General features: G+C 48.0%; 1 protein-coding gene across 5 annotated transcripts in view; it reads left to right on the top strand.

Annotated features, from left to right (window-relative positions):
- Positions 1-758: 758 nt before the first annotated feature.
- Positions 759-22010, top strand: part of srfb (serum response factor b) — a 29618-nt gene continuing 8366 nt past the window's right edge. The window contains exons 1-3 of one of the 5 annotated variants that reach the window (XR_012926083.1): positions 759-1919; positions 6409-6675; positions 18212-18473. Coding sequence is in view for 4 of the 5 variants with exons in the window: in XM_076019034.1 (XP_075875149.1) it covers positions 1251-1919; positions 6409-6675; positions 18212-18473 (1198 nt within the window). In the remaining variant the exon portion in view is untranslated. The remainder of the gene's footprint in view (positions 1920-6408; positions 6676-18211; positions 18474-22010) is intronic. The other 4 variants (XM_076019034.1, XM_076019035.1, XM_076019033.1 and 1 more) reach the window with 4 other exon arrangements.

Genomic DNA, 22010 nt, shown 5'->3' on the forward strand with positions numbered 1-22010 from the left:
CGGCTATGACTAGTTTATACTTTTAAGACAAACTGAGTGAGTCCTCTGCAAAAGGTGGTTTCAATAAATGTCAAGATAAAACAAACATTCTGAACATTATAACCAGTGTGGCCTGGGATTGAGCGGCTGACTAGGGCCGTTATCATATCCTGCGGTTTTGGCATCTTTGAATAACAAGCAAATGATGTTTACTCCATGATGTAAGGAAAGTACAAACTGTTTAACTAAGATTAACTATTATATCAGTTCAGTTTGAATAAAATACTAACATTTTTAAATATTGATAGACCTCATTGGTAGCATTCAAGCATATCCTTCGCACTGATTGAAATAAATTTAACCAGTTGGGATGTACAATTATGCACAGAATTCCAGGCATTCTCTAGATTGGACTGTTAGTAGTTACGCTAATCACTAAAGGCATATTTTGGCTGGAGGAACTGTGGGAAAAACATAGATTTTAGTATGACATGGTGCGGCCTGTGGGGAATAAAAGTCGCGTGTTTTGTTTTTTTAGTGCCTATGCATGTCCGCCGTGACGTAGGCGGTAGCGCAACCATTTTGGTATTTATTCCAATGAGCCTGTGTTATGGACCAATGAGAGTCCACCTCAGATAAACGGCAGCCAATCAATGGGCAACGCTGTGACTCACCAAATAAGGAGAGACAGCACCAAATAAGGAAACATTGTATCTCTTTATAAGGAGGGAAGTAGTTCCTGCACTGAGTTATCACTCCGCTGTCAAGAAACTCTTGTCAAAAATTAAGTCGTCTATTTAAAGTTGACTGGCCTTGCACATTTACACGGTTTTGTTTAACGTGTGTCTGATTTTATTTTACGGCATTGCAATGTTTCACATGCGCGCAAATGTAGATTAGAGAGACGGACTAGTTGACGCGGCGGAGCCACAACGCGAGCGCACTCCGCGTTTTCCTTTTTGAGAAAGTGCTCAGAGTTTTGGAAATAGAGGAGGAGGGTGCAGTGAGCTTGAGGCCGGGTTGAAGGGTCTCGGGGGCAGCATCACTTTTGAAAGTTTGCTTTGGCTATTTCCTGGGAGTCTCCGCAACCGCTGCCTGCCTCCCAGCCTTGCCAGCCTTGCCAGCCTTGCCTGCCTTCCTGCCTGGGGGCCCCCGTTTGTTTACATCCCGTTGTCCGAGGCGTGTATGCGCTCTGTCAGTCGTCCACAAGACACGGCGGCACGACTCCAGCTCACTCGGCTGGTGTTCACAGACTCGGTCCGTTGAATAGAATGTTACCGAGCCGGATCGGATCGGCACCACCACCACCACCACCACCATCTGGGAACGGATCGTCTGCGGCCAGAGGCGCCACCTTAGCGCACAGTTCCGGGCTTGTCAGCGGCGGGATCCGTCCCGTGTTGGTCCGAGCGGGGCACGTCGTAGCGGGACTCGGCGAGAGCGCGGCTGCTGCCGGGCGACAGGGGGACAGAGAGCCGGCCGGGATGCTGGGCGCTAATGGTCCGGGCGGTCCGAGGGGCGTGAGACCGGGAAACGGCGCCACGGTGACCACGCTGCAGACGGCCGTCCAGGGGGGCATGATGGGACTGAACACCGGCGTGGTGTTGACTCACGGGGCCAGGTTCGACGCGGAGCGGGACAGCGCGCCCCTGTGCAGCGGCTCGGATAACGACTCGGACTCCGGAGATGACGACGACCCCATGGGTTCGCTCGGGGACAGCCGCAGGGGGGTGAAGCGGGAGCGGGAGATCGAAGCTGCGGTGACGGGGCAGGAGGTCGGAGTGGCCCCGGGGAGCTACGGCATGGTGCCCGGAGGCGTCGCCGGGGCCAAGCCGGGCAAGAAGACACGTGGGCGCGTCAAGATAAAGATGGAATTTATTGACAACAAGTTGAGGCGCTACACCACGTTCAGCAAAAGGAAGACGGGTATTATGAAGAAGGTGAGTCACACGTGGGCTTCTCGCAAGGAAATAATTGGATTGATTCGACTCGGGTGTTGACAAGATCAGGTCTTGTTTTTATTATTGCTCACAGTTGGTGTGTTGTTAACCCCCGCTCCCCCCCTTTTTTTTTGAGGGGAAAGTTGCGGTGATTCACAGTAGTGGAGAACGTGTTGCATGGTGATTTTTGCAACAATAAAGACATGCTTTACGTTCTGTCGATGCTGCTTTCTCGCTTCTTTCACGCTTCAAATCAAACCCAAGTCTCATGAAGAGTGCAAACTGGCTCACTGATTGTGAGGAAGTCTGGGTATTCATTATAGGCGGCGAGATTAAAATAGACGTGAGCAAATGACGCTCCTATTTATGACACACACACACACACACACACACACACACGCGCACACACACACACACACTGACCCACAATTGCACAGATGTCCACATTAACTGCCCCTCGCCGATGCCTATGCACACATTCCACCGCACCTTCTATCTCCCTCTGTCTGCCACACACACACACACACACACACACACACACACACACACACACACACACATGGAGGTTCAAACTGGAAAGTGACAGAAGGCAGGCTGGTTCTGTGTGTGAGTGTGAAGCTGGGCTTTGCTCGCAGGCGACAGCTATGCTGTGGCGAGCAGCAGTGCGGCGGCCTGCAAGTGCCAACAGCTGACTAAACCTCAGGGAGACAGATGAGAGGACATGCACAGAGCCACACACACACACACAGACACCAGGCGAAGCTGGGAGAGTGTCTCCGACAATAGGCCACTCATATTGTGATGGATGCAACCAGGTTTGTAACAGGAAAATCTCACAAAAAGAATCTCCTCTACTCCTGGTGCTCAGTCACGTTGGCAACATTCCACTCACGACAGTTGCAGCCACAGTTTAGTTGTTGCATCAAAGGCATCCGAAGTTGAGCAAAAGCAGTGGGGCTGTTTTGCCGTGGACCTTTTTTCATCTTGACGTTACGAAACAGTCGTCAGCAGCGTTGCTTCGTGCGAGAGTTCCCTCCTGCGTGACTTTGAAGCGCTCGTGCTGTCTTTTTTTTCCTTCTTCTCCTCCTTCTTGTTCTTCATCCCAGACTGTTGTCGTGGAAACTGAGGTGTCTTCATGTAGGCTCTTGGCATTGTTTGACACTGTGCGGTTGGAGGTTTTTTTGTTTTTTTTTTGTTGAAAACATTGCCCACACTGTGTCAGCCATCACAGAAATTGACAAGTGGGTGGAGTGGGCAGATTCATAGTAGACTCGTCTCCAACTGGTTACTCGGACGAGCCTTGGCTTTTCTATCGAGAGATGCCACGATGCAATGGGTCGGTTTGCGTGCACGGAGAGGCTCGCGTGATGCAAAGTGTCGAGGTTGCAGCGCACGGCGGCTCTCTAGTTGTGGTTTACTCTGTTCTTGGTTCTGCTGTTTGTCCAGAAAAGGACATGTTTGAGTTTGTGCTCCTTTTGTCATGATGCCCAGTCAGCAGTTTCACAGCTGACATTTGACTTGTTGTGATAGGAAAGGCAAAAGTTATTAATGACATCCATTACAGCCCATGCCTCTGGCTTTGCAGGTTAGCCAGCATGGAATATGTCTGAAACGGCCTCATTATGTAATTTAGATGAAGTCCCTCTCGTTTTTACTGCTCTACTGTCATCTCATATTGATTGGCTTTATGTCACTTTTATGGGAAGGCATTTCTGCGTAAACTGGAGGTGGACCGGTGTCACAGGACAAGGAAACTGGAGAGGAAATGGAACATGCAGCAACATGCTGTGGTTGGAATCGAGCCTTGGCCCACTCTGTCAGTGGAGCTCGTGCTCTCCCAAAAAGCTGCATCAGAATAATTATTGGAAAAATCCACACTCTAAGGGGTTCAGGTTCTAATTGGCCGCTGTAATGCAGTAGTTGTGCAAGCAAAAATACAAGTTGCCCTATGAGTTGCCCTTGACCTTCTAGCAGTGCAAATAAGACATTCATGCCATTGAACGTTGCTGATCACTGTTGCACAGGACCCAATCAGATCTCCTGCACTCATCGGTGGGGGTTGCTGGAGCCTGTCCAAGGTGTCTTGGAGTGAACGTGTGGTTCAATCGGGATATGTCACAAGTTTCCCCCAGAGCCACATAGATAGATTGATGGATTCATACTTTATTCACCCCGGAGGGAAGTTTAAGACACCCAATAGCTTGCACATAAAAAGCAAACTTAAACACTCACAGGTACATAAAGGGGAAGGAATATAGACCATATGGGATGATTTTCTTTGATACATTGAGGCAAACGACAGTTCAAACTCACGTCTATGGATAATTTAGAGTTGCCAGTCTGCCTCTTGCACAACTTTGTGTTGGATCACATGAGCGAAAGTTGACACAGGGAGAACATACAGAGCGAAAGGCGCCCAGGTGGGAACCTCCCTGATGACCAGAGGAACTAATCACAGCCCGGGTTGGCTCCTGGTTCCATGCATATTTATAAGTGAATCAGCGCAGGAAGGAAACTTATTAAAGCGCTGTGCAGGTCTCGACCGTGTGCTGCCACTGAGGACAAATGAGTCTCCTCCATAGTCTCCCCTGCCTTGGATGTTGGCCAAACATCGGGCCCGGTCATTAGAGGCCCCCCTATGCAGTTGCCGCAGCGCTCATCAAGGGAGGTGTTTGGCGGTGGTCGGGGATCAGTGTGATTCATCACCTGCTGCTTTAGCTGCCGCCGAGGTGAACTGAGCAAGTAGCCAGAGGCTCTCCTCTCTCTGCAGTCCACACAAACGCACCTAAAACCCCCTCGGAACGTCATCCAGCCAGTCGGGCATGAATCCGCCATGGCGGGACGGGCTTCATAATCAGCCATTTGTGTGCCGTCCTTGTATTACTGTTCACAAAAGGCAATTATATGATCATTCGTAGCGCGCGCTCAGGAAGAGCGCGCCGGAACGAAGCAAAACCATAATGAACCTGCTTTGGAGAGGACGATGGAGTGGACCGCCACAATGGGGTTGCTTTGTCACGGCTCAATAAGATCGCCACGCTTTGAATGGGATCGGCCTCCTCCTCTCCTCTCCGCCCCGGCCGGCCGGCCGACTGAGCTGCAGACTCACAGCGGCGCATTTATCAGCCGCGTTCGCCGAGGTGATGGCGGTGGCACCGTCCCAGAAGCATCCTCCACAGAAGATGTGACTCATCCCCGCGAAAAGGGCCTCCTCAGATAGCGTCGTTGGGCCAATGCTGCTGTGGGTCTTGATCATGATCAGTGGAATGAGGTTGACACTTTAGATGTGTTGATATTGTATTTTCGCACATTGGTCACAGTTTATTTATTTAACCTTAATTTAACCAGAAAAACAGAAAAAAACCCATTAAAGTCAAGACCTCTTTCGCAAGCAAGGCCAATAAAGGAAGCCACACACATCAAGATAAAGAGGACATCCATCCATCCATCCATCCATCCATCCATGTATTTTCAATACCTGCCTGTAGGACAAACATTAAAAGCATTTTTTCAAAGAAGTGCAAAAAATTCAGCAGACAAAGTGCAGGAGCAAATTTTCACAGTAACAAATTTGGTACATGAGCACTGCTTGAGCGTGGTTTGCCATCTCTTTCATAGGACAGGACGGAAGACTTCAAGAGACACAAGCTCTGATCATTTCAGCTCAGATTGGACTATAAATATATATATATATATATATATATATATATATATTTTTTTTTTTTTTTTTTTTTTTTTTTTTTGCCTTGTCTCATGAAACAATTAAAAATGAATGGAGGGCAAACTAGCAGCTCTTTGTGAAGGCCGTTGCACTAAAGGTAAGAAAGACATTGAATGGAATGGACGAGTATTTTCTAGTTGCTGAAAAGCTTTTGAACCAAATTCTGTTCTGGCTTTTAACTAATCAATAATCCACTGGGGGGGGGGGGAGAAATCAATCCCAAAAACACTCATTCAGATTTAGCAGTTTGATGATGTGTCCTCCCTTAATGAAGTGGTATCAATTATCGGCAGCACTGGCCCCTGCGTTTGCTTGTTTGGAGTCGATACCAAATCTTGCAGTATCGCACACCGCTATACTCGGGGGGGGGGGGCTCACGGCAAGATGGACCCGTTCAAGCCGTCTAATAAATGTCAGCCTGGCAGACAGAGCCACGAAGGTGCTGACGGTTTCTGATTTCCTCTTAAAAGATGACTCTACTATCACCCCTCCCCCAATCCCCACCCGCTGTATTCTGAGAGCCTTCTCTCCTGTCGCTGTAGCATCAACAGTGCTATACGTCAGAGTTCCCTGCAGTGGTATTTTTAGATGAGGCGTTTATTTATTTTTTTTTCATTGAAAAAATATTGAGTAAATATTGCGTTTCCAGAAGCGATAGCCCAACGATGGCACCGTTCCAAACCACTATCGCCTTTCTGGCCCCGACCCCCCTCTTTTGGACCCTGACGTTTTTTCGCCCTCTCCCACACTCTCTCCTCTCTCCCGCAGGCGTACGAGCTTTCCACCCTGACGGGCACCCAGGTCCTGCTGCTGGTGGCCAGCGAAACGGGCCACGTCTACACGTTCGCCACGCGCAAACTCCAGCCCATGATCACGAGCGAGACGGGCAAGGCCCTGATCCAGACGTGCCTCAACTCGCCGGACTCGCCGCCGCGCACCGACCCCTCCATGGACCAGCGCATGAGCGCCACGGGCTTCGAGGAGCCGGACCTCACCTACCAGGTGTCCGAATCGGAGAGCATGGGCGACACAAAGGTGTGAAACGCTTGTTGGGAAAGTTGTCGGTTCCGAAGAGAAAGTCGAGGGTTTTTTTTTTTTTTTTTTTGTAACGTGGCATGGACGGAGCCAAGAAGTGACTGTCTGAGATTGATAGTCACAGCTGAAAGTTTTAGTGACTCACACAATGTCTGCCGTCTGGTGTCAGAGATACGGACTGTTGCACGAATGAGCAAAAAAGAAAAAAAAAAAAAAAGGCTTTAAAGGCTGATAAGGCTTTTTTATCCAGTTGCCGGCCGTAAATTTGCCCAAAAAAGGTCATATGAGCTCACAAGGGATTGCGAATGAGTCAAACCTGCATGCAAATGGAAAATATTCTTTGTCCCTTTTGTAAACACAGTTTTGAACTTTTGCCTATATTACGCGAGAGGCTTCTGTTTTGACACCGCGTGGCTTTTTCTAATTAAACCAGATCAGTCTCGGCGGTCCTTCAAAGGGCCCCGCGTTGCCGGCAGAGTTGGGATCAAACGTGGATTATGATGCCTTTTTTTTTTTTTTTTTTTTTTTTTGCACTTTTACCCCTCTGACCCCCTCGTCCAGGAAAGCCTCGTAACGCTCGCCGGAGATAAATCACGGCCGGGGGGGGGGGGGTCTGGGTTGTGTTAGGATGAGAATCTCGGCCGCGGCGAAACGGAGAGCGCCGCCAGTGTTTATCTTTTGCCATTTCGTGAGACGGAGACGCAGAGAGTGTAGCGGAGCGTTCGCATGTTCCGCTCGGATCCGGGCCGGGGGTTCGTCCGAGAAAGAAGGAAGTCGGATCTTGGCGCGCGGAGGACCCTTCCTTCTGAAGTCCGTCGGGGGCCGGACGTTTGTCCGAGGGCTTGGAGGGTTCTTCAGCGGAGCGACAAACTCGTTTGGTCACGTGTTCCGGGGAAGCTCTCTTTTTACGCGGCTCAAGGACGCTCCCTCCCCCCTCCGCCCCCCTGCCTTTGAAGGCGCCAGCGCTTCCAGCAGGACCGGGTTTGCCCCGGGGTTCGCGGCGTACAATAACGCGCGCGAGTCGCCGGCCGGGGATGGGAGCTCGACCTTTTGCGTGTTGAGGCTCGGCTCATTGATAAAAATTAGATTCAGCCTCTGTTGCCATATATGGTATGGTTTCCCTGCCTGCACTCTTGGCTGAGGCCCCTCACATTCCTTATAAGCTGCAGCTGTCTTTGGAGTCCTGTGATTTCACCCCCCCACCCCCCCCACCACCCCCACCCCAACCCCCTTGACACACACACACACACACACACACACACACACACGCGCACACACACACACACGCACCAGCACCACTTCAAGCTTCCCTGCCCATCCAGTGATATGGAGGGAGAGGTATGGATGGAGATACAAGCAGGTGGACTGGAAACATTTGGCCGATGCGTCGTTTCATGTGATTTCTATTTAGGTGGCTGGCGGTAATGCCGTGACCTTTAACCCCCCTTCGCCCCACTGCACCCCCTCCCGCTGCAGCTGCGGGTGTGGGAGCGCAGCGCCTTCTCCTCGGAGACTCGGATACCCTGGATGGGGGGCGGGGGGGGGGGGGGGGTGTAGGAAGTGGGCGGGGGCTCCATAAATTGTCACTAAGCGATCCGCGCCTGCAGAAGCGTTCGTCCTGCGGCCCAACCTGGCGTGCGCACCTCTGCGGCGGCGTCTGGACACTGTTTACCAAGCGAGCAGCGTGTGATACATAGAGTCTGGACTAGTCTAAACACTGCAGGGTTGGGTTGGGGTGAGTTCGGGAGGAGCATGTGGGGGTGGGATGGGGGTGGAAGGAGGACGTCCCGGTTGAGGCGAAAGAGGCTCAGGAGGGGAGCAGAGACCGACGTGATTTAACGCAGCAGCCGTGAACTGGTGTCCCAGTTGACCTCTTGCCCCCCCCCCCGCCGCCAGCCTTCCCATGATGCTCTGCTGTGTGTTGTGATTCTTTCTTTCTGTTATCTTAACTTAGTGCAGCCCCAGAAAACAACATGACTGAATGGCAAAGCAGCAAAGCTCACGTAAAGTCCTGAAGGTGAAGTGCATCTTCGGCTGCGCACAGCAAATGCTCAGGAAGTTGTATTTCGCAACCGACATAGTGACACACGGAGAAAGTATCAAATATACAGTGAGGCCAAAATTTCCAAACTTGGACAAAGTCGCGGGACCAACATTGATATTGATTGAAAAAAATCTTGATATGATGGTGAACCTTTTCACATAGACCCAAAGAAGTTTTCAAGCTGAATATGGAACGAGCAAAGCTTAATATTATATAATACATAACTTGATGTTGCACACATGCGAAATCAAATTTCAAATAAATAAAAAAACTCATCAAAATACAAAAAATGTAAATAAAAATCATACGCCTTTTTATTTGCAGCCTTCTGATTTTAATTTCAACAGTAACCTTTTTCACAGGCTAATAATACATTTAGAAATAAAAAAAAAACCAACAATAACCCAATGAAGTCATAACAATATCCTTCAATGAACGTCCTGTTCTGACTGAGCAGAGAATTCTGGGATTTGTGGTATTAGTGGTACATGTGCTGTATAATACTGGCAGGCCAGCCCTAGGAGTGATTTTCAATTGGCCAAGAAAAAATTCTGTGGCTTTAAAAATGTAGATTTCAGTTCCTCTAATCGTTCAAACCCGCGTTGCCATCCACTGTTCAGTTTCACCAGCGCCTCCATCAGTGACACTGGCACCTTTTATTGATTCCCGTTACCTGAATGGAAGCTAAAGCCGTCTCTGCCAACACCTCCTCACAACTCACACTGTCCGAGGGCAGTTCAATAAACACTTGGCTGGAAGCGGCTGAATAACATTTAAGAATCATTTGTGAGGGCCCCAGAGGGGCCGCATGGCTCCAGAGGGTGACTGGCGGCAGGCTTTGGGACGGCCACGAGATGATTTGTGGAGGAAAGTGCGCACAAGTGCCCGTCGCACAACAAAACCAGCAAAAGCTCCAGTCCCGCCCCATGCTAGCGTATCACCGCCAGCTGCAACCTTTTGTTTTAGTTCAGTGACGGCCTGCTGTGCAAATTGCAGCTCAATTGTGTCTGATGTGTCTTAATCCCCCCCCCCCGCCCACCCCCCAAAACCCAATTACTTCATATTCAAGCGAGGTGTCAGGTCTTAATGCTTTGTGTCACCGCACAATCTCGACTCGTCAATCACCCACATGACTTTCCATGCAAAAACTCTCTACATACAGAAATCACACCGGTTAGGAGGGAGCAGAACAGATACCTGGCTGACTGGGGTTGATGTTACTGACCCGAGGAGCTAGCCAGGCCCTTTGTGACATCACAAAGAGCTGGTTTTGAAATGTTGTTTACGTGCATCTCCTCAACAGTCGGGCAAACACAGCGAAGACGGGAGGGATATTTGTCATTTCCAGCGAGTTTCATCAGCTTAGTGACATTCAAATGTTGGAAAACATTTATGAAGTGATTGTTGCATAATATGGGATATTTAAAAGCTCAGGGCTTTGGCTCATACTGTTATTATTCATATTAAAATGAACACACTAAAACTCACATTTGCCCCGGATCCGCTTCTCCAGTTCGCTCTCAACATCTGATTAACACGCATAGATACAGACAGATTTTGTGGTTATTTTTGGGGTGGCTCTCGTGGTCGATTGAGAGCGGATCGACCGCGACGCCTCGTTTCTCCATCGCGACAGACTCCGATAGCCCTTCCCCCTCTTCTCCCACGCAGGTCTGCTTGGCGGACGGCCGTCTGCCCTGCCAGCAGTTGTCAGTGGTGAGACACCTCGCTCACTCGCAGGATGTGCGCTCTTATCACAGGGCCGCCTTTTAAAAACAGAGCGTGTCGGTGACGCCGGCGGCGGCGGTGTCGGTGCGAGAGCAGCGGGTTGGCTGGGAGCGAAGCAACATTATGTCACCCGCCACCCCCCCGGTACACCCCACCCCCCCACCGCCCTTATTTTACAGCGAGCAACTGGACAGGTCAGCAGCCATTGGCTGCGCGTCCTCCACTTGGGCTGCCTTGCCTTTTTTAGCAGTCCCAAATGGAGCAGCGAATTCCATGTTGCTGGCAGGGTGACAGGCCTGGGAGACGGGAGCCAGCAAATGGGGGAGATTAGACGAGGCCCAGGCACCGCTGAAGCGCACAATGGGCTCCCTCGGACCCGGCGACGGCACACTGGCCCGGCCAGTTGTCACCTTCCATTTGGGAGGATTAATCCCCGGAGGACAGAGGACTCATTTGTGGGTCCTTCTCTTTTTAATTGCCGTCTCTTGCTCTCGTGTTGGAAAAGATCGGGGTTTCTCTTGGAAAAGATTTAAAAGACGAACCAGATAGTGTTTTCAAATGGCTGCAGTCTGAAGGAATGGTCGACCGCTTTCCCAGCGGCTCCATGAACCCAGAGCAGGTCGACCGATGGCCAGTAGAAATTTGTCAGTATGGTCCTATTTTTGTTTCATTTAACACAAAATGCTTTCAAATATATTCCAGTAAAATAGAAACTGTGCATTGCTTCTCTTTTCCTCAGAAAATGCCAAGTAATGTCAAATTGAACCTTAAAAAGCCTTGGAAAAAAACAGGCCTGACTAATCGATCAGTCGGACGTTGGATGGATGCATTGATTAGTCGCTCCACCTCCAGTCTAAACTAATACTGCCGCTGTCTCTGTTACTGAGGTTTGCCTCCTGGTCCCTTTTTAATGCTGCGATTGCTCACAAGTTGCTGGTGGATGTGAGGGAAGCACTAACGCGACAAGAGGATGACTCAGACTGCGCAGATGCCGATAAGTCACTCCACAACCTGCTGAGTGCAGATCCGCCGCCTTTTCCAGTCCACTCTGCCCCCGAGCCGCGCGACGATGAACCGTGACTTCATTTGTTGCATCGCTCAATCGTGTCAAGCGGCATGTTTTTTTTTGTTTTTTTTTGTTTTTTTTTTTGCTGTTATTTTTGTTTTTTCCTCCCACTTAGAGCAGACTCTGATCGTGTCGTGACGCAGTGAGCAAGAACCTCAAACTCTTGGAACTAGAATAATATTTACTTTTTCCCGTTAACATTTGGGGCAGACTCGCCGAGAATCCTCAAGCAGAATAAACCTTCACGTATGGATTTTCTCAGCTGATGCTGAGAAAAGAAGAGTTTGGAAAAAGTTTTTTCTCATCTATCTCAATGGCATAAACTTGCTGTTTATGCTGTTGAGATCGATGAGAAAATGTCTTAAACAATCTGACAATATAAATGAAAAAGTGACGCTAGGTGAACTGTTACACAGTTGACATTATTAAATTGAGGTTGTTAAAGAAAAAAACTGCAACACACTGGATCTAATAATTGTTTTGTCCTTGACAGTGTTTTAGTCTTTGAGCTAATTGATTTATCACAGTCATTTTGACTTCGTTAGTTTGTTGACTTGGTAAAATCCTTGAAGACCATATTCAAAAAACTGCAGCTACGAGTCTCAACTGAGATTTAGTTTGATAGTGCCCAGGTTAACTGCAGTCAATTCAAAGACTAAATTATATTATTAGTTAAAATATTAAAATAGACTGAAAGTGTTCGGCCAAGGAGGCCTAAAGGTAGCATTACATTTAATGGAATGGAACTCTAGTAAGAGAACTCGGGGATGAGACTGAAATGTAACTTTCAGAGATTTATCACGATTACCAAGGAAGAACAATGACAATCTTACGAAAGTTGAAGAGTTCATGTAACTTTTAAAATCAGCCACATTGGAGTATATGTTCCAGAAGTGAAAAAATATATAATTTCAGAAAAATAAGGGGGTCTTGGGTCGTCACTTTCCCAGGAACATGGTACACTGACGTGCTCACATCCTCCGTTTGGGTTTTCAAAACTTCCACTCCAAGTCCAAACTTTAGGTCGAACTAATCCTAACCCTGACACATCTGGCAGAGTGCCAGAGGAGGCGCTCTAAATAGGTCACAGAGATACCAACCCTAACCCCGGCCGATAACATGTATGCTTAGTTAACGGCGATTTTATGAGGACAAACTCTGGGCGAGTTGCTCACGGCCATTTATTTCTCCACGGAGGAGCGCGCTGGTTTTGAAAGGGAGAAAAAAAAAGGAAGAAGAGAAAAACCTTGGGCGCGTTGCCCTTGCAGCTCGGGTGAGTCATCCCTGTTTGCTTTATCACAAACGGCCCGTTTATCGGCCGAGAGTCGGGACGTCTTTGTCGCGCGCGCCTCCAGCTGGTCCGCCAAGGGTTAAACCCCCCTCGGAGGCGCTCGGGTTTCCCGCCAGCTGTCTGCACCCTCAGCTGTTTGTGCTCGCTATCGCTGCCTGTCCCCTGTCCCACACACACACACACACACACACACACACACACACACACACACACACACACACACACTGCTGATAAGTGTGGTCTAAAAACTTGTGCTTCTTGCCCTCTTGTCCCCGCTAAGCTTTCGAGGCATTCTGGGAACTGGGATTCCGGGTCTCTTCCGACGTCTCTCCCGGCTGATGTAAAAGTTCGATGAACCCGCCGCTGGTCGCGTGATCGAACTACAGTAATCGCCACTCCCTGTGACTCACTTTTTTTCGGGGAGTGAACGGCAACGCGGCGGCCGCTGCCGCAGCGGCGCACACGTCTCCTGCGCTGCGACTGATAAAACCACAGATTGGCCGCTGGGTGATTGATGGGTGCTTGTTGTGTTGGGTTTGGTTAGCTTTTTTTCCTTTTGCCTTAAAGGGTAGACCTACAGCCGGGCCCTAACTTTTAGTTTGGCCACTCCCCCCACTCTCGGTCTCCTGCTGCTGCTGCTGCTGCTGCTGTTTAACTAACGATGAAGAGGACCTTGGCCTGTCAGGGCCCCCCTTGGCAGCTCGCTGGCTGCTGCTGAGCGGTTGTAGCTCCACCGCCTGTGCGAGAATGTGAGGCGCCGGCTCCCTGATTAGCCAAACATCGTCAGACCCTCAGAGCGTTTTGGGTGTTTAACCGACTGCAAGATCTGTTTTGGTTTTCTCATTTTCTGTGCGGTCCTCTGTTTGATTAATGGCAGTGACCCATGCAGGAAGACCATCTGTCAAGGTCCCGTTCTTTGCAAATATATATTCACTACTGATCAAAAGTTTGGGGGTCACTGACTCATTTATCCTTTGGAATCCATTATAAACAGTTTTACGAAAAAATGGTCTTGAATGCTCTGCGGTCATAATGAGTGTACGAAAATCAGTCAAGGTGCTGAACAAGTATGGGAACATGTTTCACGAAAACATTTCAAATATCTAATTAAAAGTGCAAAATTCTGTGTGACACACTAAAAAGTAGGGTGTTCCAAAGAGCCTTAAATATAAACCATGATGCTTTGTTCACTATTGTATGGTTTAGCACCCACAGCTAAGTGTGATTAAAATATAAAGCTTTGTTTTGGAAATGTTTGCATTTTTAAGCAATTTTAAAGCATTACACTTCTGTAACGACGGCTGCATATTGTACACTTGATATTCATTCTCTAAAATCACATTCGATTAGACATTCAAGGCCAAAGCCGTCCCATATGTGTTCAGCATGTCCTTCCTGATTGTCATTCACTAGTAATGTTTTTAGAGCATTCCAGTAAATTATTTCATGAGGTTGGTTAGAATGGAGTTCAATGCAGAAATGAGTTGGTGACCCCAAACTTTTGAACGGTAGTGTTTTCTCAGTGTTTCTCACTTATATTATAGTATGTCATAGTATATGTCCACTTTTTACTTCTTGGGCTTGTGATGTTGCAGATGGCACAGACGCCTCACCCGGGGCACCACCTACTGTAAGCCTGCCTCTTTCCAGGGAGCTATTGCGTTTTTACTTATTTGTTTTTTGGATAATTAATCATGCCTCAGGCAGCCCCGAAGGTGTCTGTAATTTAAAATGAACATGGTCCTAATGGTAATCTGAGCGCAAGGACGGCTTGGGACCTTTCAAAATTCCAGTATACTGTCACTGCAGGCATTCATTCCAGCAGATCATGTTTACTGTGTGCGCCGTGGCTGAGTGTGTGGTTGTGTGAGTCCTTATCAGAGGGCGTCCATGCTGGATCCTGACCACCCCTCCCCCCCGGTCCACCCCTTGCCCATGTAATCAGTCACGTATAAAAACCAATAAAGCCACGCTGAGCAGAGGTTACCCTCCCCTCCCTCTTTACTATCCGCGCCTGCATGAATGTAAAGCGGCGACAATGCCGTGTTCACATGCTCGGCCGCTGGATGCCTGCCCGTCCGTCGGAGCGCGGCCGTGTTTCCATGCAGCTTTTTATTCCTCACCTGCTGCACCCGTGACAGCGGCCGCACAGTGGCAGCTGTGCCGCTGAGCTGGCAACCGCAGGGACAAGGAGCTTGTCTTGGTCTTTCTCCGACGGAGGAGCCAGATGGGCTATAAGATACTTTTTAAAACACTTTTTAAAACTTAAAGCCTCTGAAGAGTTTCATCGTCAAGCCCACATGTTTCTCAAAATCAGCCCTTTAAGATGTCATAAATGGCACCGATGGCGCTCTCGGGCTTGTGAGTCCACATTAGAGTTTTTCACAGGCCAAACATGTGGAAGTTACAACAAATGACCGCTTTTAGCAGGAAGTAGAAAAATTTTCATTTTTGCTAAAGGCTGAAATTAGCAAGATAAACATGCTAATTTCTATGGATTTCCTGGCTTTTTTTTTTTTTTTTCAAATAGTTAGTTGTGTGAGGCTGCTTCATTGGAGTTCAGTTTGAAAAGTAAAGAGAGGAGGGGCCTTAAACTATAAATGACAAGCCAATGCTGATGCAGGCCTGAGCCTTCAAGTGTCACTAATTTTAGAAAAGCACAAGCAATATGTTCATCTGGCTTATTTCTTTAGACTATGACTTGTCCTCCGTCGTGCTCTTCCACCATCGTTCCGTTGCGGAGGCAGATAATTACTATCAGTGGCACCTCGGCTATAAATAACACTCCTGCCATTGTTCTGCCCTAGTGCCACTCTCATTCCTGGTCTTTCTCAGTATTGAGCTGTTACCCCTGATGACCTGCTTCTACGTTATCTCTCACCCCCCCTCTTATTTTTTTCCTCACTCTGGCCGATGACCCCAAACCCTTAAAACGACAGTTGGGATTCTGCTCGAGGTCTCTGCCTTTTAAAAAACCTCAGTACTCGCTCTAGGAGAGAACAGCTGTCTACTGCAGCTTGCTCAACATGTGTGTGTGCCCTGATGCACCGGCGGATCATTACAATCAGATGTGCAAGTGTTAGTGTGAGTGCACCGACTTGGGCACGGCTGGGTTGACATGGTTCTGCAGCTCCGGCTGAACGCCCACTGCGCTCTCATGGCTCGGCCCACTCAGAAACACATCCTGCTCAGCCGCTCGCTGCATCTTCACATCAGCCATGTGGCAGTGCCAACGCTGTCCTCTTGTTTTTCTTTTCTTTCTTTTTTTTTTTTTCTTTCTTTTTTTTTACCTTGAGTCTTCAATGTCGTTGAGATGTTGGGGTGACGGCGATGGCAAAAGGTGGCTTTACTGGAGCCAGACTTTGCAAACACTGGCTGTTCAATCCAGTGAAAGTGGATCCTGGATGGATGTAGTCTGTATGATGTGGTTCCGCGTTTTTCCCTTTCTACTGTGGACGTTTTGCACTTCAGAGAGAAGCATGAAAAAGGAGAGATGTGAGTGTTGAGTCATCACCTCCACTGGCTGCAGTTGGAGACTTTTGTTCCGCCGTGATTCGAACTGAACTAATTGCCTGTTTAATAATGGTTTTACTGCGAAAGTGACTCCCAGCCCTGATTATTGCTTGAACATATGGATGCAATTAGAGGGGTCCCCGGCCCGTTTCCCAGCCCCCTGCATATCTTCGGCCCTGGAGTCTATTAAAACCCACTCTGGTCTGTGTCACCCCTGCACTGATCCCTGAAAACAAGTGTATTAAAGCGTTAAAGGCTGCGCCTCCTGCAGACGCCGCGTTCCGCTGCTCTTGGATGAAAAGGGCCCATTAATGGTGTTGTTTTAGGTGCATTTCGACGTCTCGGTTGCTTTTTCAGTCGCTGTACTAAAAGCCGTCAGGCGTCAGTCATGACGTCACTTTATATCACCTTAGATCATTCACTGCAGAGAACTTGAAACCAAAGCCTTAATATATTCATTTAGCTACTTCAAAACACACGCTGCTTCCAAACATGAGAGAATCCGATCTTGATTCCATCTTAGTCACACATGTAAAAATTTCTGCAGTCTTGCCGTCAACATTAAGATTCAGATCTCTGTCCCAAAGCTCCCTGTGATTAACCGCCAGTGCAGCTTTGCCAGTTGTGGCTGCAGCTCAGCAGGAGGCTCTTAATGTTGCATTTCTATGGTAACGCGACATGTGAGCCTACATGTTTTCACTGAATGTGGAGATCTTTCATCTTTCGGTCTGTTTCTTGGGCTGCTTGGTGGGCAAATACAGCTGCTTGTGGTCAGGACCGTGTGGACCTGGATACCGGGACACACACGTTTTAATAGCGGGTGGATGACTTTGAAGGCCTGACACAGAATACTGTTGCAGTTACTGATGGATGGATGGATGGATGGATGGGTGGGTGGAGTTTTTTTAAGGGTCTGACCAGCAGTATGAACAATAGATGTCTCACTTTCCTTTGACCCTCCAAGTTTAGCTTTTGACGCTTTGCATGGAAGCTGATAAATTAAGTGAAAACAGAAAGTGAAAGTGAAGTTAAGGGCGACTGCAGCTGTTTGGGTGGCGTGAAGACGTTTCGCTTCTTTTATTGTGTGAAGTGTAATAATTGCATGATGTTGTATGTGACTCTCTCTATGCTTATGAAAATATGCAGCCAGTCGTTCCAAACCTAGCAGATATCCAATTGGGGTGAATCTGACAGTTTTTAATCCACCTGAGCTTCATTGTGTTAATAAAGTGACGCAGCTGTGTGCCTTGCGTCACCGTTGGTTTAGGCCCGATCACACCTGAGGCTGATTACACAAGTCCCTGGACTTCCTGTGAGGACGAGCACGACTGTGACACTGACAGTGAATTAGGCAATTAAGGCTTGTTTGTTGTCAGGGAAATGACCTGCATCTGTTTACGAGGGTTTTACTGTGAGTTGCAAGGCATAATGATGACTTTGTAGATGTTAGTTTTATGGGCGTTGTAATGGTAAATTCATAAAAAAAACAAACAAAAACAGGTGGGCTTCATTAAATACTGGACTTCCTTAAAAATTTTACACACCGGACCTTTAATACGCCAAGTGTGCTATTAAATTTGGCCACTACAGTATTTTGGATATGATTAAAAAAAGGAATGAAACATTTCTTTTAACATGTAATTAACTGCTTGCAAAAAAAAAGAGCTTTAAAAGTGTAATGTATGTTTATCACAGCACGAGATCTGAAACTTATGTATATATATATATATGTATGTATGTATGTATGTATGTATGTAAAAAAAACTACTACTACTATTATTTTTTCTTAGTAAACTTCCTTTAATGATTTCAAACCTCAAACGCCGCAGTCTGATACGCTACTTGTTTCCTCTTCCTCCTCGTCCTACCACTGTTGTCCTCCTCTCGCCCCCAGGACGCACTCAAGCCCATGTTCACGGTGGCCAGCCTGCCCGGCAGCGCCAGCAGCGCCAGCAGCTGCAGCAGCAGCAACCAGCTCACCGTGCCCACCACCTCCACCACCATGCAGGTGACCAGCGGGCACTCCTTCCCCATCACCAACTACCTGGCGCCCGTCTCGGCCACGAGCAACGTCAGCGCCAACGGCACCGTCCTCAAGACGGCCGGCGGCTCCGCGGGAGTCATGCAGCTGCCCAGCGGCTTCACTTTCATGCCTGGTATGTCGAGAGAGAGAGAGAGAGAGAGAGAGAGAGAAAACCACCGCCACCCTCGAAACCCTCACCCCGTCCCTCCGTCTCTTCTGCCCCCACTTTTTTGTCTTAGCCTCGGCCTTTGAATCCGAGCGACGCCTTTATGTTCAGTGTCGTCTGGCTGATTAGAATTTGAATCTCGTCGCCCTCCCTCTCTTCTCCGCAAGCTGTTTACGTCCCGCCGCGGCCGTTGGCGAGCGGCCCTGCCTTTGATTGTCCCCCGGGGGTGAGGTGGAGCGGGTGGTGGGGGGGTGGGGTGGGATAATGAGGTGAGAGTGACACAATGGCGGCGGCTGAGGAACACGGCCCTTAATTAGTCATGAATATTCAATGAGGGACGGGCGTCTCGCGCTGAAATTGTAACGGAGGCGCGTTCGCTCTGCGGCAGAGAGGCTTTGAACCAGACTTGACCCGTCTTATTACAGAAGGGGGGGGGCGGGGGGGGCGGCTCTGTGGACTCTGGGATGACGGTGTTTGCGGACACTCTTAAGATTTCATACAGTCTCAAGTGTCTTCAGGAAATATTGTAATATTATATAATATAGAGTTTAGTTTTAAAAGTCTGAAAAATAATGAGTCAATCAAACGGTTTGTTTGTGCTTGGCCTCAGTGTGTGACAACGGGTATTATCTTTACTTCCACTTTTGCGCATGCAGAAGGTCACATGTGGGTTGTGGGTGACTGTGCTAAAAGAAATTGCACTTTAGACTTTGCTTCTTAATGCACAGTAGCGCAACTGCAGAGGGTTTCTAAAAGCATGTTTCCACCACTGTGTTATTAAATAGTCATTATCTTGTCGTGGGAAAAGTGATGGGAGGCCACCTAGTGGTGAAGGCTCCCCTGAAGGAAGCACGGGAGCAACTAAAAGTCGCATCGCTTTCGAAGGAAAATTGTCTGCAAACAAATGGGGCGTTCGGGTTCACGTTGCCTCCACGCTGGGGAGCCGAAACTCAGGCACACTCGAGTCCGAAGTTCCTGCGCTTGTGGTGAGTTGGAGAACACAACGTGGCCTGGTTAGTCTCTCAAAGTTCTTGGTGTCTGCGGTGGAAGTGTGGAAGTAACAATGTCCAGACGTGAGGGATGTTTGGACCGAGCGTCGTCCGTGTTCCTGCACCTGTCCACTGACAAACTGGCCCGCGGTCGACAAAGAAGTGTAGCCCAGCGGATGGTGCAAGTAACGTCGTTTTTTTTTTTCTTCTTCTTTGTGTGTGTGTGTATTGTTGGTGTCATCCCAGTTCGACACACAGCACCACCTACAGTGCTGGATTTGTCAGTGCAAGTACAGTGGTCATAAAAGTTTTCGAACACACTTAATTTATCGGTAAATCTTTGCGAGATAAATTTTTTTAGTGTTTACCTCCATCAGAGGCAAACAAACAAATGGAAATTTCGTTTTTTTTTTTGCTGACGTGACAAACCTAGAAAACTAAATTCTTGTTGTTGCGGAGGATGTCATCTCACTGAAAGACCCAGTTGTGAGCTGGGCAGAACGGTGCACGTGCAGCATGTGGGTAAATGTTAAATAATAAATATTAATAAAAAAAACAAAAGATCACATGTAAAAAAAAAAAATAAAAAAAAAATCACTACTACAAATACAATGAATCTATATAAGAAGAAAGAATAAAGATTTGTAACTTGATTAGTACGAGTAAATAAAATGAGTACAATGGTAGAATAAAATGCATGTGGCTAGTGGTAGCTATGAAGCAATTTGTGCATGGTGGTTGACTGCATCACACATTTATTAGTAAATATCGTTAAATACACACACGAATCAAAGTAAATGAGTCGCAACGTTTCCATCAAGGCTTCAGTCAGTAGCACTGCTCTCCATGTTCAGTGCAGACGTCATGTAGAATCCATTATTAGTGACTTGTTAATCTAGTGTGTAATCAAACACTTGCAGATCGCATCACTGCAGCTCCATTGCAGAGGGTGACACGGCACATAATGACAAAGTGCTGGGGACCTGAATAGTTTCAGAAACACCGCGTACCTCCATCCAGTTTGGAACCAACACCCGGCTGGCCTCAAGTCTGCCTGAATCGCGACACACGGTGAAGTCAGATTAACAATCGCCTGGCAAATTACACTGAAGGGTGAGAGAATGGAAAGTTTGTTTTCTTATTCTCCACTTCTCTCCCCTCCATCCTCGACATTCCTCAACCTTCTTGTATTGACGCATCCTCCTGCCATTATTACACTTTGCTTTCCTGGGTAGCACGACGGGCACCAACCACCAACAAATGAGAGTCAACGCAATACTCACAACACGTGCGGCATTGATTATTATTTTTTTTAAATTTATTTCACCCCAACTACTCACAGGCAGATGATGGCCCTCTGGAGTCTGGTTCTGCCCTAGGTTTCTTCCCACAGGGGAGTTTTTCCCAGCCATTGTCGCATCTTGCTTGCTCCGGGGGCCCGGTTGGTTCTCTCTGATTGTATAAAGCGCTTTGAGACGCCTTTGGTTGTGATTTAGCGCTGTACAAATAAAAGATTATTATTATTATTATTATTATTATTATTACAATTATTATTATTATTATTATTTACTTTCATGGAAAGCATACATTTAGTCAAGTTGTCACGCAGGAGGCGGAGGATGGGACAAGAATTTCAGTTGACGTTGTCGATGGTTCAGTGGCCTCGTGGACCTCAGCTGATTCCCTCTAGTTTATTTTCTCCCTTCGATCTGCAAATCACGATGGTCAGTGTCTCTCAGCTCTGTTCTACCTGCTCCACAGGAGAATTCTGTGTTTAAAAGTAATGACAATTCTTTTTTCTGTCTCCCTGCACTCTCTCTCGGCATGACGTCAACATTTTCAGGATTCGATTTGGCTTCATGCAAAACTGGCCCCCAAATTGTTCCCCAATTATTTTCCCAGCATGTGACTGTGCAGTCAGGTCAAAGTCTGTCGGTTATCTCTGTGTGTGTGTGTGTGTGTGTGTGTGTGTGTGTGTGTGTGTGTGTGTGTGTGTGTGTGTGTGTGTGTGTGTGTGTGTGTGTGTGTGTGTGACCTGTTGCTGGAGCTTCAGGCATCTCGTTTCTTTTGGGCGGGTGTGTTCGCATTTGTCGTCGTATCTGCGTCCGTCTCGCCCACCACCTCCATGTCCTCTTCATCCCCCTCATCCTCCTCATCCCCGCCAGCCTCTGTGTCTTCAGGCACAGAACTTCATTCGCTGCATTGTTGTGACAGCAGCCTTCATATTACGGTGCCTGATGAGCAGCTTTTTAAAGTATTATATATATGAAAAGTCAAGCAGTGATTCATCGTTTCAATTCATATTCATGTATTTTCAAGTGCAGCGTGCTGCTGGGTCGTTGGCCAGAGTCCTGCACTGATCTGAGATCTGCCCTTGGCCAGTAAGTGGGCAACGTTCCAGTGATATCAGCCCCATTGGAGAAAGTTACAAAGAAAAAGAGCATCACTTGTGTCCGTTGGAGCCGCGAGAGGACGAGATGATCAAGACTCAAAGATTTTATTTGTCACGTCACGT

This window comes from Nelusetta ayraudi, unplaced genomic scaffold (genome assembly GCF_046127955.1).
Source record: "Nelusetta ayraudi isolate G7.1 ecotype Tasmania unplaced genomic scaffold, CSIRO-AGI_Nayr_v1 ptg000008l, whole genome shotgun sequence".
Classification (NCBI taxonomy): Eukaryota; Metazoa; Chordata; class Actinopteri; order Tetraodontiformes; family Monacanthidae; genus Nelusetta; species Nelusetta ayraudi.